Source organism: Triturus cristatus, chromosome 8, assembly GCF_964204655.1.
Source record: "Triturus cristatus chromosome 8, aTriCri1.1, whole genome shotgun sequence".
Lineage (NCBI taxonomy): Eukaryota > Metazoa > Chordata > Amphibia > Caudata > Salamandridae > Triturus > Triturus cristatus.
Window position 1 is genome coordinate 963,568,805 of NC_140591.1, and position 15,368 is coordinate 963,584,172.

At 41.7% G+C, this 15,368-nt stretch overlaps 1 protein-coding gene across 5 annotated transcripts in view; it reads right to left on the minus strand.

The window, feature by feature from the left end:
• The window catches only part of CNKSR2 (connector enhancer of kinase suppressor of Ras 2), a 1,692,689-nt gene that overhangs the window by 759,078 nt on the left and 918,243 nt on the right, over positions 1–15,368 (minus strand). For all 5 annotated transcript variants that reach the window (XM_085622481.1, XM_085622480.1, XM_085622479.1 and 2 more), the window contains 2 exons: positions 6,586–6,645; positions 2,454–2,522 (listed from right to left, as the gene is read on the minus strand). In XM_085622481.1, coding sequence (XP_085478607.1) covers positions 2,454–2,522; positions 6,586–6,645 — 129 coding nt within the window. The remainder of the gene's footprint in view (positions 1–2,453; positions 2,523–6,585; positions 6,646–15,368) is intronic.

Here is a 15,368-nt window from a genome sequence, read left to right on the forward strand (position 1 = left end):
ATAAAATTCAGCCACACCACAGAACACACCTGGACTAACCACACCGTCATCACTTTACCATCACCGTCACCCAGCACACCATCACCAGGCATCAGATCTCCTCCCACCGCAGCTGGAGCAAGGTCACCAACACTAAGTGGTCACATGCCTTCACCACCTCCCAGCCTGAGGCCTCAACAGACCTCAACCAGGCTGTCCAGAACTTTACTGCCTTGATCATTGACAGCGCTGACAGAGTTGTCCCACTGAAACCTACAAAATCCAACAAGAGCCACAAACATGCAAGCTGGTACACCCCAGAACTCAGGACCGCCAAGCACAACTGCCACCAGCTGGAGAAATTATGGTGTCCCAATAAGAACCCCGCCCACAGAGCAGCTCACAAAACATCCCCAGTAACTATCACCAGCACATCAAAGAAGTCAAGAAAGCAGCCATCACCACCTGCATGGACTTTGCAGCCAACCACACAAAAGAACTCTTCAAAATAGTCAAAGAGTTCTTCAACCCCACAGCCACAGAGAACACCATCCACCCTTCCCAAGAACTCTGCGACAATCTCTCAGACTACATCCACTGCAAGATCACCAATGTCAACAACAATTTCAACATCCATCCAGCCACTCTCATCCCCAATGACCTCAACCAACCGCGAACACCAGCCTAACTATCACCCCTTGGCCACTGCTCACTTCCCTGACCACCTCAGCTATCATGTCTTCCATATACTCCGGAGCCCCCACCACTCTTACAACCTGCCAATGAACCCATTCAGCATGCAACTCACCAGCATCCTCAGCACCTCCATCTCCACAGCAACCTTCCCGGACAGATGGAATCATGCAGACATCAGACCCCTCCTAAAGAAAGCCTCTGCTGACCCCAACGACCAACAAAAAAATTATCGTCCGATCTCCCTGCTCCTCTAACCGGCCAAAGTTCTCAAAAAAGCCAGCAACCAGTAGCTCTCCAAATTCCTGGAGCAAAACAACCTACTGGACACCTCTCAATCAGGATCACTGCTGATTGCTGCCACAGATGACATCAGAACACTTCTTGACCGTGGAGAAACTGTGGCCCTGAGCCTCCTTGACCTCTTTGCAGTGTTTGATACAGTCTCCCCAAACACCATCTTCAACATACTTTACAACATAGACATACAGCAAGATGCCCTCAAGGGGATCTCCTCCTTCCTTGCAGGACACACACAGAGCATCCAACTACCTTCCTTCACATCAGCACCCAAAGACATCATATGCGGCATACCACAAGGATCACCTCTCAGCCCCACCCTGTTCAACATCTACATGACCTCCCTCGCAGAAGTCATCAGATCCCTCGGACTCAACATAATCTCCTACACAGATGATACTCAACTGATCCTCTCGCTCACCGAGGACCCCTCCAACGCCAAGACTAGCTGCTGCAATGCCATGACCAGCATAGCCAAATTGATGGAAGACAACTGCCTCCAACTCAGCTTCAACAAAACTGAAGTACTGAGCTTCAGGAAGAACTTCTCTGCATGAGACCACAGCTGGTGGACTGCAGAACTCAGACCCGCAACCTCTGCATCATCCTTGACAGCCAACTGACCATGAAACAACAAATTAATGCAGTCACTTCCCCCTGCTTCCACACACTTTGCATGCTCCACAGAATCTCCAGATGGATCCCAACCAACACCAGAATGACCGTCACTCAGGCCCTCATCACCAGCTGCCTTGACTACAGCAACACCCTCAATGCTGGCATCTCCATTCCAGTTCTTCAGAAGTCTTCAATCCATACAGAAAGCTGCAGCCAAACTCATTCTGGAACTCCCCCAAATGAGCCCACATCGCCCCCTACCTGAGAGACCTCCACTGGCTCCCCGTCCAGAAATGATGCCAGTTCAAAATCCTCATGCAGGCATACAAAGCACCCCAAGACCTAGGACCTGCCTACCTCAACCATTGATTGAACTTCTACCAACCCACTAGACACCTGCGTTCCTCTTCACTTGCCCTTGCACACCCCCCACATCAGCCACATCGATGGCCACTCCTTCTCTTACATCGCTGCCAAGTCCTGGAATAACCTTTCCCTCCAGCTCCGCACAGCCCCTTCACTGGCAGACTTCAGAAAGAGACTCAAGATCTGGCTCCTTGATGGAGACACAGCGCCCAGATGCCCTTAGGGGTAATAGTGCTGCGCTTTACAAATGCTGTTTGTTTGTATGTAGGCTGACATCTACCATTTATCAATGATATCTGTGCATCTATTGGCCACTCTACATTTGTAATATTTTTTGATTCGCCAAATGTGGCATGATGTTAATGTGAACTTTGCTAAGACCAAGATATGTTCAAAGGAAATTTCTTAATGTGTAATTTAAAGAAAACATAAACAGCTTTTTCCATCACAATGTATTTGGTATCCCTACAATTTGAAATGAATTTGGCAATACATACCACAGTTTGATGATTTACTTGTATCACTTCATCCCCAGCGTGAATTTTCTTACATCGATCCGCAGCGGACTGTATCAGAAATAAGGACCATGCACTAGAATTATAATTGACCATTGTGATTAAAACCATTATCAAATTTTCAATAGATGCCAAGGGCAACCACAGCTTTCAGGGTTTGCTGGTTGTGTCCTTTGTCATACCAAAGGACCATTACAATGTAAAAAATAGAAAATTGCATTGGGTACTTCGCAGTATTTAATATGGACGCTGTATGAATGACTGCTTACTCGAATTACGTCAATCAGTTTCAAGTAATCCAAATGACACTGGTTCCACTGCATTTCTATGCTAGAAAGATATGTCATTAGCATTTTCTCGTTTGTTTATGAGATCTCTGAGAAAAGTTTTTTAACTCCTAGTCTATTAAATATGTCGAAGACTGGCACATTTAAAATTGTGAATATTATATGAATGCGCAATTTTATAAAGTGGACTTGCGTACTAGTGAAAGCGGTTGAATGTCTTCTAAATGCACAAGTCCTAAAAGATAATGCTGTGCCAGAAAAAAGTGCATAGAACAATGGAGGTGACTGGGTGGAAATTCTTGGGCACTGATTTTACACAGGCTATCACGCACACATAGTTACAGTTTCACACTTGTGCCCCAGATATACAGATACTAACTCATGCATATCAGCACCATGCAGAATAATCACAAGTGCACAGAGTTTAAGCACACTTAAAAAGAACACATTAGATTAAGGTATAATTTTAAACAGTCTCCCACAAACACACTTCCCATGCCAACCATATCCATACATATCCACATATCGCCAAGGATACAGGCATAAAGCCATTCTCTGTCTCTTTCTTCTCTCTCTTGCTCGATTTCTTTCTCTTTGTCTTGTATTTTATTACACACACACCCCTCTTCATACTGTAAATTAACATTTAAATGAGGCACTATATGTAACATACCACACCCTGCAAAATATACTCATGCACCTCCTTCTTTACTCCCACATTCTCTCACACATCTATCATATCCAAATATATAAACTAGCACACAACTCAGAGAAAAACATGTATCAAGTAAACACAAGTTCAAACAATTCTTCGGGTGCTCACACATTGGGCAATGCGGGCCCTCCAAAACAGCTCAGTGCTAGACTGTGGTGTCTCTCCCTTAGCCTGTCAAAGGGTTATTATCCATCACAGTTTAAGTACAATCATTCATGCAAATAAAATACATTGTCAATTCTTTCATTAAGAGCCGTACACATAGAGATCTCAGACACAAACTCTTTCATTACTCGAAGTTGGGCAGTATATTTTGACTATTATAGGGCTCAGAAGAGCATCAACCTATTCCAATGTTCGGCACACTAAGTTCAGCAGGCTTTTCTATTATTATTTTACCTAATGGCCTGGAGGAGAGGTCAGATCCCTGCAGGGCAACGTAGAACCTCTTAGGATACCCAGCTCAAGAAGGAAGGCTCCTGCAGAGCTAAACAACATCAGGTCCTTGGTGCTGAAGCTTTCTCTCATCGCTTCCAAGGTCATCCACCTTTGCACACAGTACATAATAGCTAAGCTATCTCTTGAAATTGCAGAATTTAGTTCTTATATTTAAGGGGTGATTGCCATAGTAGAATGACTATCTTTTACACCTAAAACACAGTCCTTTTGTTTTGGGTAAAGTGCAGTAAACACAGTAAAAACACCCTTGTAATGCACAATATAGAATGTCTATAATGCTATAAATATCTTCCACAATATAAAAGAAATCCACAGCTGTTAGGGTTTCTTTATGCTGGTGGATGGCAGCAATGCTGAAACAGCCATAGGTGTGGACTGTAGCAAGAATAGCCAACATGATATTTATCCCTGTGAGGATATGCTCGCTCCACAAGTTATCATAAAAAGTGTCTTCAGGTAGAATGCTTACATGCACAAGGATCCTCATCAGAAGTTTAGATGGTCAGTGATAAAGGTTAGTTTACAAATTACAAACAAAAGATTGAATGACAGATTAATATTTAAAAAAATAGTCCAATGTTCGCCCTACCACAGTGCCTAGAGAAAAGAAATATCAGACTTCACAATGCATACCTTCACAACGCATGCCTTTACAATGTGTGTAATACAATGCGTTGTTTTACATTGTCGTAACGTCACAACGCATTTGTGATTGTAAAGGCTGAAATTCTTTTACAGTTGTATAATGTTCATTATAGTAGTGTGCATAGAGAAAAGGAATATCATACTTTTCAATGCATATCTTTACAATGCAAGTAATACAGCATATTCCTTTACATTGTTGTACATTTACAATACATTTTCAGCAGTTTCTGAAGGACGGCGTATAGGTTGCGTTTTTACATGTGAAAGAATGGAGGTGAGGGGATCTACACTTGAAAACATACCTTTGGAATAGGGCATTGTGTGTTTTCTTAGATATTGGAGATTTAAAAAATATGGGGCATATTTACAAGTGCTTATAGCAACAGGAACCTATCTTTTTGTGACTTTCCTGTGGTGATGGACCTTCTGCCTTTATTTACACGGTGGCGTTAAACCACTTAACAACGCCTTGTAAATAAGGCTCTCTTTCATGCTACACTTAGCATGAAAGGGGTGGGCAATGGGTGCTGTGTTGGGCGTACTACCACAACACCCATTGATTTTGATGTTGCCCCCTATTTACGAGGGTGGCGTAAATAAGAATTAAGAAAGAAAATAACCTGGTCTTAACATGGCGAAACAATGGCATATGATTAATTCCCCTGTTTTTGCTGTTTCTTTGTGTGCTGCATTGTGCAGCACATATAGAAACAGCAAATCACCATGAATTATTGTTTATGTGCAAGAAGGTGTCCCTTCCTTTGCATAAACAATCATTAAAAAATGACAATTTGCAACTTCTATGTGTGCTGCATTATGCAGCACACATAGTCGCTGCAAATCAGCAATAGTGATTGTTTATGTGCAGGAAGAGAGACCTTTCTGCACATAAACAATCATTCCCTCAAAGCAGGCTCCCTTGAACTTTGGTGCAAGGGTGCCTGCATTGGCGCTAGGCAGCTGAATTTAGAGCAATCGCAAAGGAAAATGCAGGGGTCTGCTGCATCATTGTAAATATGGTGCATTGTTAGGTTTTAAATTCCCCTCCCAACATTATCATCCGTCTATGCTATATTTGGTTAGCATTATGTGGCTAAAATATATCATGTGGCTAAATAGATGCTATATGGGTATACTTTACGTAACCCACTGAGGTGCCCAGTGTAACATGCAAGCTTCTGTTAGCCATGTAACTTCAGTTTGTATTTCGCAACCCATATTAGATTGCCCAGGCTGTGCTCACACTAGGCCTCAGTATTCAGAATTGCTTGCCTCAGCAGAGCGCTGTATTTCGTTATTATTTTCTCCTGTGTTTAAGGTTGCTACCTGACTTACTAATGAACAATTATTTTCTTTTGCATACCATTCTCAATGTGTAACTCTGCTCCCACGTTAGGAGATGCTGAGACTCGGCACAGTGGCCTTGAGTGTCGATAAAATGTACCCATCTGGCAGGTGTTAGCTCATTTCTGTTCGTGTCCGGCTCAGGCTGGTAATTTTCCTCTAGAGGCCTGGCCGAAGTCTCCAAATGGTTTATCATGTGTTAGCAAACGTTGGAGAGTCAGTCCCCTCGACAGACATCTTAGGGTGACGGTCTGACTGGACTCCTCTGCGGAGTACATACCGGAATAACTGTAAGTTTTCATTCTCTACTGTCTGACCGACTCTTCATTTTGGGAAGGCATAGCAGGTGGTCGTAAGAACCCGCGTGGCACTAGAGGGCCCCGTCCTTCAGCATCCCTGCGTTTTCAGAATGGCGGAGGGCGGTGTTAGCAATTTCAGCTTAACGCCATGCTCTACCATTCCATTGTAAATATGCCCCTATATGTTTTTGGTGATAGAGAAAGGTTATTGATTGCTCAAGAGCATAAATATTTTGTATTACAAGGATGCTGTAAGATTCTTATCAATTAGGTTAGTACAAAGATTGAGCCACCACAAACACCTTGCCAGACTCACGGATTCTTTCAAACTAATAGTGCTCTACTCAATTCTATATTATACTTACATTTTCTGTTGTTCCTGTGATTACATGAAGGCCATCATATGTTGATTTAATATACATGCCCTGCAATAGAATTTGAAAAAATTATTTAGGCCACAATAATGTGCTGTAATTAAGAATCAACAAAGTACTTCCAATTAAAAAAAATGAATACAAATATAACTGAAATGTATACATTGGGAAACTTTGCAAATAAAAATTACTTGTTTGCACTTCAATTGGGATGTGACTCCACATGTTGGTGGTAGTTCCATAAAAATGTAAGCCAAGATGTATGATAATATCTGCATCTAACAATGTTTATAAAACTTAGAGTTCAAAGGAAGTGCTAATGTCTTCTTTGTCCAAGTTTCAAACACTGTATGAAACTAATTATATTATGTAAATGTGCATGACATATTTTCTTTTCAGAGAACAGTGTACACAGAGGTACCTCAATGTTTATTTCCTTAGAAAATAGAAAGCAATCTAAGAAATATGCCTGATATGGGTTCTAGGACATATTGTCTTAAAAAACATTATGTTACCTAGCTGGTTGCATGGTGGGTGAGAGAGAACCAAACAATTGTAGAAAATACAACTAGGAATGATTGTATGTTGCAATAGCTTGGTTGTTAATTGCACTTAATATACTACATTCACTACCTTCAAATAGGAAATGGTCAGAGGTCACACAGAAGAGTAAACAACATTTATAAATAATACAATACACAGGTCTGTATTTCACTTTTATACTCTCACTGGGCTAAGTGATGAACAACGATAGTCCTTGCAGATCCTCAAAATGTAGATCTAACAGAAGTTTTCCTTTTCTGTATTTATTTAGGGGCCGATTATGATGTCGGTGGGAAGAGCGTCTGACCAACATTACAGCTGAAATGAGATCGCCCGACAAGGAGTCGGCATTCCCACTTCCTATATTATGATGCGACCCCCTCCACAGCATAAAAAACTGTATGCTTTTAATTGCGTCTTGTGCTGTGTGCTGCAGCACAAGCCTCAATAGAAAAAATACACTTTTAAAACATCCATGCTCAGCGTGGCAGCCCCGCGGGGCATGGATGTTTGGAGGCATCACAGGTGCCACCCAGGACTTATAGCTTAGGCCACGGGGGACGGGGGCCTTGCTAGAGGCCTCCAAAGTTATTTTCCGACAGCCCTTCCATGTTGGAGAGGCTGTTGGAAACAGACATCATAATCCTGATAGCGTTGCCTGAGCATGCACCACCGCCATTTGGGGATTATCTGTCTGACCGACGAGCCGACGGGCTCTGTGAGCCCGTGGGAAGCAGAGCATAATTTCCCTGCCGGTATCTCTCTGACACCTAGGTTCATAATACGGCAGTCAGACTGAAACCTCTGATGTTGAGCTGAAAGCCTCTGACGAACTGTTGGATAGCTTTCTGCCTGATATCATAATGAGGCACTTAATTATTTATATTTACTGCACCAGAATGTGGATTATCAATCTGAGCAAGCAAGATTATTTATAATTAAAATCAATATTTATGCCAAAAGCGTTAGAAAGACAGGGATGGAAAAAAATGGAAGAAGACTCATCTTATTGGATTAAATGATTTGAAGTTTAGTTTTCAGCAGTTTCCTGAAGGAAGGGGGGTTGGTTAAGTTTTTAATTGTGGAGGAAGAGAGGTCCACAGGATTATTACAGCAGCAGCAAAAAATGTTTTCTGGCTAAGGCTGTTTTAAATTTTGAGGTTTACAAATGCAAAGAGACAGTATTCCAGTATTGTTAAAAACGTTTTGATAAAGTATAGAGAGCCTCAATAAATCCTCTCCAAGTAATAATTCTTAAGTGCCAATAAGCACAAAGTCCATCATATAATCAATTGATAAGATTGAAAATTATAGATGGGTAACTATGAGTTACGGAGATGTTTTTCACTGAGGGGTTCAGAGTAGTATCAAATAGACAATCTGAGTGAAACTCAAGTTGTCTACGATGTCACTCAGAACCCTCAGGTGGAAAACACCCCCATAACTCACAGTTATCCATCTATAATTTTATGTTCTGTGTGGCACTCAAAATCCCCTGCTCCTGTTCATAACTTCTACGGAGGGGCAGAGGAGGAATGGGGCAGTCGTACATAGCATGACCTGTCTTTCTAGACCCAAATGTGAAAAAATACCTTCCCTCCCATCCTTTGTTTTCAAAGAAGTTCTATTAGGTTTACAATTTAACTTTCAACTGTAAATTTTCATTTCATTTTTATCATGACAATATATTTAGGTAGCTGCTACATATGCCTATTTTACTTTTTGTAATACAGCCCACTCCTCATGTGGCGCATGCAGTGTCCCCTTGTTGATGCAGTATTTGTCCCTTTAGTTATGATGGAGTTCGGCCTTCAATGTCAACTTTATAACAGTGTAACAATAAAAATATCAAATGCCCAACCAGTTCTGGTATAATTATGCATGTGATCAATAGGTTTGTCTGTCTTTTTATGCTGCTTACCATAGGAAAATGCCAGCATTGCCCCCCTGCTTGAAGCAAAATCATGGTGTCTCTGGAATCATTAGTCTTTTTCACTTAAGATTGTCTGTAAGATTACCTGGCGTCCTTAACCGATCCGCACTGTCTTCTCTGCCTTCCTTCCACCTCCTGCAGCTATACTTTCTGCTTTTACTCAAAGCTGACAGCCGGCACTGTGCTGACACTTTCTCAGATATTCCTGTCAGCCTGGTGTAGAAGGTCTTTATGATGTAGCAACAGTGGGTAATGAGTTTTGTTATCAACTGTTGCTGCATCATAGGAGTGAATTACCGGGTTTAGAATTTGGTGTATGCGATAGTGCCTCCTATAGAAGACATGCATAACAACTTTATCACATATTCAAACATTTTTAAATGGTGCTCCTCCATGAAACAATATTTTGTGGTGCTGTGCACGTGAGTTGTAAACAAAGTGACATACAGTGAACAATAACACCTCTTTCTCTCAATTTATTCTAGAGTGTACATATGTGCGTGTTGAGCATCAAGTACTTCATTTTTTGTTGTTGAGTGGATAAGTGCCATTCTTTGCCACTTGAGGGCATTTATGGACTATTTTTGTTTAATTTTAGGCCAGTGAATGTACACTTTGTAATTATAATATTTGACTGAATATTGACAGCTGTTTGGGAATTTTTTTTACACAATCAGGCCTTTATAATGTGGTAAGTCATAATTATGTTCTTTCCTTTGCATGATTTTCATGCTTACTCACTGGGTCAGTAGCAGAAAATACAATTGCAATTTGTTCTATGTATCTCTGAAATTTAAACTACATGACTCTGCTGTGCCTTAGTCCACCTATGGTATACTTTACTTAAGTATACATGGAGCACAACCCTTTCCTTAGTCATATCTCTTTTTCTACCTATCAACAAAACTGTTTTACAGTTAACAGATATGCCCAGGACTAGACTATGCTCATATTCAACATTGTGCCTATCAGGGACAGAAACAGCCAGCCAGTGGTAGCACGTTCAATAAATGTTTTTTAAATGCATTTTTTATTTAATTTCTGCTTTATATATAGCATGCACTTTGAGGATGAATAAAGTGCGATTAAATCATCCCCTAGTAATTATTAGGGTTGGGTGTAACTCGCGGCGTTGCACTCCGTTGAATTTTGTAGAATTCCACCAATGGGTGTCAAATGCAGCTTGCACTAAAATGTATCGCTGATAGTGCAAGCATTGTTGAATATCAGAGTGAACGACACTATGCATTTCACAAGAGTGCACGCTAATTTGAATTGATTTTGAAGCTGCTTGAGAAGAAAATTTACTCGAGTGCTTGCAAGTCTACTGAATGGTAGTTCTCTGACCGCAACTGGCCACCAACACCAGTGACCGCCCATGTTACAAAATCACACTAGGGGACGCCAAACCTCACTTGCATATTCGAGATCCTGGTGGGAGAAAAAGTCTGCCATGCGGGGATTGGCAGAATTTGGCCAGAACTCCACATTAAAGAGTAATGCAGAGTGGCCAAAATTCCACCAATTCTGCGGGCACAACGTAACATTCTGCCCACCCATTCTAATTATAGCACCTATGACAGCCAGTGGAATGTTGCCCAATCTGAATTGATATTGTTGACTGTATGTCACTTTGTTCACAACTTATGTATATTGCTCTGTTACACTTTTCTTCTTGGAGCACCTTTCGAAATGATTGAATATGTGATACAGTCGTTATATATTGTATAAATGTTGGACTTTGTGCTTCTTGTCACTTAGGAATCATTACTTAGATTTATTGAAATAGTCCATACAAGTTTTTTTTAACAATTTCATAAGAACCAGTGTTTATATGACGACTCAGGTGCTGAGTAATAAAGGGTTGTCCAATTTAACTTTTACTAACAGCACCTTGTGGGCAAGTGCTGAATGGATCATTGGGTCAGGGGTTAATGATGCTCTAACACAGGTAACTCAGACGTTCCCTCCACTCTTAACAAAGCGTAGGGAACTGACGGTTGGGATGGTGGGTGGACTGTTGGTTTACAGATTTCCTCCCTTATGTTCAAATCCTAAAGGAGGCCATTCGGCGAAAGGATATTAAACAGGTAATAAAATGTCCTCTGAATGTAAAGGCATCAACAGATTTCCCTAGTGAGATATATATATATATATATATATATATATATATATATATATATTCACAGAAAAAACCATAGGTTTCAGGGGTGTTATAGTTAGCTGGACTTTTCACTTGTACAAAACCATTGAAATTCCCCCGTTATAGTTAGTTCAGCTAACTATAACTCGCGCGCCCGCAATGCACTGCTGATGACGTCACATACTACATCACTCATGACATGGTCAGTGACATCACTCATGACATCACTCATGACATCTCAAATGACATCACTGATGACATCACTGATGACATCATCCAGTGAATGTGTGTTTTTCTGAAAACTAAATATGTTTTATATATGTATATCTCAAGGTCGATGGAAGAATAAATGGGTATATAAGTGTCTAAATGGATGATTTGTTTTTGAAAAATTGATTGTGTAACTGACTGATTAAGTGTATCATAGTGAATACATGGCTTAGTGAGTAATGTTTAAATATGTAAATATCTGTATCAGTCTCTCACTTTGTGTATAAGTGGCTGCATGGGTTGGTGAGTAGCTACATGGGTGTCTATATAGGTTATTAGTTGTTTTTTTGAGTATCAGTCTGAGTGTCTGCATGGTTCGGTGGGGGGTATTATGTAGTGCATAGGTGCATGAATGAGTGACTCACTGTTTGTATGTGTTGAAGACAGCATGTGTGCAGGACTGTATGGGTGGATGAGTGTGTGTATGGGTGTGTTAGTGAGTGAATGACTGTCTCAATAGTGACTTTATGAGTAACTACATTTGTTTTAAACTAGTATATGTGACTATTGGTGTATATAAGTGAGTATATGTGAGAGTGAGAGATTGAAAGAGTTCCTGTATGAATAAGTATGTGTTTCTATAAGTGATTGTTTAAAAGACTAAGTATGTGTAAGTTTCCGTAGAAGTAAGTGTGGTGGTGTGTGTATAACTGTATATGCAAGTAAATGTATGTTTGATTCTTTATTAGCATGAGTGACTATGTGTGTGAGTAACTCTATGGATGAGTGGCATTGTGTAACAGGATGTATAGGTGTATGAGTACATATGATGAGTGAGTACATGTATGAGTGACTGTATAGGACTGTTGGTGAATGAGTGGATGTGTATGTGGATCTTAGAATTACTGAAGAGGTTGTTGTAACTGGTATTGGTATGTCCATTGTTTTGAAAATTTTAGTCTTTATTTTTGAATGTGTGTATCAAAGGTTATATTAGGGTGAGAGGAGGTCTGCCACTCTATCACAAGGATGATGTCATCAGTGATGTCATCAGTGATGTCATTTGAGATGTCATCAGTGATGTCATGAGTGATGTCACTGACCATGTCATGAGTGATGTAATATGTGACGTCATCAGCAGTGCATTGCGGGCGCGCGAGTTATAGTTAGCTGAACTAACTATAACGGGGGAATTTCAATGGTTTTGTACAAGTGAAAAGTCCAGCTAACTATAACACCCCTGAAACCTATGGTTTTTTCTGTGAATTTCAAAGGTTTTTTAAATGCTAATTTCTAACTATGCCTACAGAGATAGGACATGTGAAGAAAGAAGAAAAAATGCACAGAAAGAAAAAAAAGAAGTGCAGAAAGAAGCAACAGAAGTCCTCAAAGACGAAGAAAAGTGCAGGAAGAAGGATAACGTGCAGAAAGAACAAATAGAAGAGCAGAAAGAAGCCTTGTTGCAAAATCATCCTGTACCCTCAACTTTTTCAGACGGATACTGGTGGTAACTGAGTCTGACTAACCAGTCCTAGAGCCAGTGCTATGTTAAAAGACACTTAGAATACAGTGAAAAACCTACATACACTAGGGAACATTATGCATTGGGGTCCCCCTGTGATTAGCATGACCTCCTCTGTAAGCCCCTAGTATATAATAGGGCAGGGGGATTAAAACTACCTCTTAAAACAGGCCACAGGGCGTTTTTGCACACGTTAACTCAGGCCCCGTCCCCTCCCTTCACCACTGTGTAAACACGCCCTGTGTCCGTTTTTAGTTGGGAGATTAAGTTCATTTGAATCCTGAGGGTCCCTAGGGTCCAACTAGCCCACTAGGTACCTCCAGTAAGTGCCACAGAGCTGCGTTGCAGAGAGGTGTAAAAAGTGGCACGGCCTGGACCACCTCTCTGCAATGCAGCTCAGTGGCGCTTACTGGAAGCACTTGGTGGGCTAGTTAGCCCCCAGGGGCCCTCAGTATTGAAGGGAAATTATATCCCCAATTTAAAACGTGCCATAGTGCGTGTTTGCACACGTCACCTCAGGCCCCGTCCCCTCCCTTCACCACTGTGTAAACGCGCCCTGTGGCTGTTCTAAGTTGAGAGATTAAGTCCCCTTGAATCCTAAGGGTCCCTAGGGACAAACTAGACCACTAGGTACCTCCAGTAAGCGCCACAGAGCTGCGTTGCAGAGAGGTGTAAAAAGGGGCTTGGCCTCAAAACACCTGTCTGCAGCGCAGCTCCCTGGCGCATACTGGAGATGCCTGTTGGGCTAGTTGGCCCTCAGGGACCCTCAGTATTGAAGAGGAATTAATTCCCCAACTTACAATTCGCCAGGGGGCGCGTTTGCAGAGTGCTGCAAGGAGGGGGCGTGGCCTCCGGCACGATGCCAGTCTTTTATTTATTTTAATTTTTTAAGAAGGGGGGCTGTGTGGTTCCCCTTCTTATTCTAATTTATTGGCCCTGATGACCCCATCCCCCAGGGCCTGTCTCCTAATTATATTTGTTTACCCCAATCCCCAGGGCTGGCCACTGTTTTTTATTATTTAAAAAAAAAATATATTTATAGACACACCTAGGACATGCTGGAGAAACCGTACGTACCTATCACCATGACGATTTGCGTGATATTCATTAAAAGGCGACTATGCATACAATGAATCCACGTGGAATGTATTTACACCACTAGTGAAGCTCTGACATGTCTGATGCCCTACCGTGCCTAATCCCGGTAGACACCCTTGTCGTTTATTTATACAAACATGGGTAGCTATTGACGGGCACATTTAATACACATGCACACCAAGCCATTCAAAGGGGATTCGACAAAAATTCGACCAAAACTATGCAAGAAACCCCCCTCACGGTTAATAAAACACACATCCACTGCCGGATGTGTAATACTTTTTATTTTACTCTCTGGAAAGGGGACGAATATCACTTGAGAGACACAGCGCGCTCCTGGCAGAGCCCAATGCTGTGTTACACCCACCATTGTCTGCTGAGTGCCACACACCTCTGTGTTGTATTCCACTAGCTAGTGCATATGCTATGACACTCTCTAGCCCATGTGCACTGTAACACCACCCCGTGAATATGTCATGCCACACTTGTCTTCGCACGGGTTATATTGCCCCATCTAACGTGCCTTCCTCGATGCCTATGTTATAACGCACAGTGCTATGCCATACATATTACAATCTGGGATCCATATCTTTGTCACAGTGCATATGCAACGTTACACTCCCCAGCACATATTTTATATTACAACTTTAGAGACTAGTTAGGTTACACAACACTGCCCTGTGCATATTGCACTCCAAGGCGCATATCGCATAGCACGCGCTAGTGCCTGTGCTATCTCGCGCTCTCCAATGAATCTGTAATTGCGCACAATGTATTGCATATTATATTTCACGCCCGGTTCATCCTATATCACACTTTTTGGTGCATAGTTTATACCATACACTATATCTAGTTTTCATTTTCAATCGTGCTCTCAGGACTATGTTCTATATATCACTGTGTTCACCTACCCTTTTCACGGGCATTACATTTTGCGATAGGGGGTGGAGGGTCAGGGGGTGTTTCTTCCAAGTGAGCCCAGAGTCACAGTCACAAACGTCCTCTTCTTCCTGAATAAAAGTGAGATTATGCTGCATACTTGTTCATATTTTAAGTAGTTCGCACAGACACACGTTTTAAAAACAATAAAGTTCCTAATACCCGCCTTCTCTGAACAGTTAGCTTGCTGCCCCATCCCCCTCCTCCCTATCCTCTGTTGTGTGAATCCATGGACTAGCCTCCTCCCTCCTGCCATGCATGGTCTGATGTGCTGCCACTGCCCTCAATTTAGTATGATGTACCAGTCCACTCCTCCTGCCCTCCATTACCCAATTCTATGCCCCATCATTGACCTCCTGCTTAAACTCTGTGCTTAGCTTGCTGCC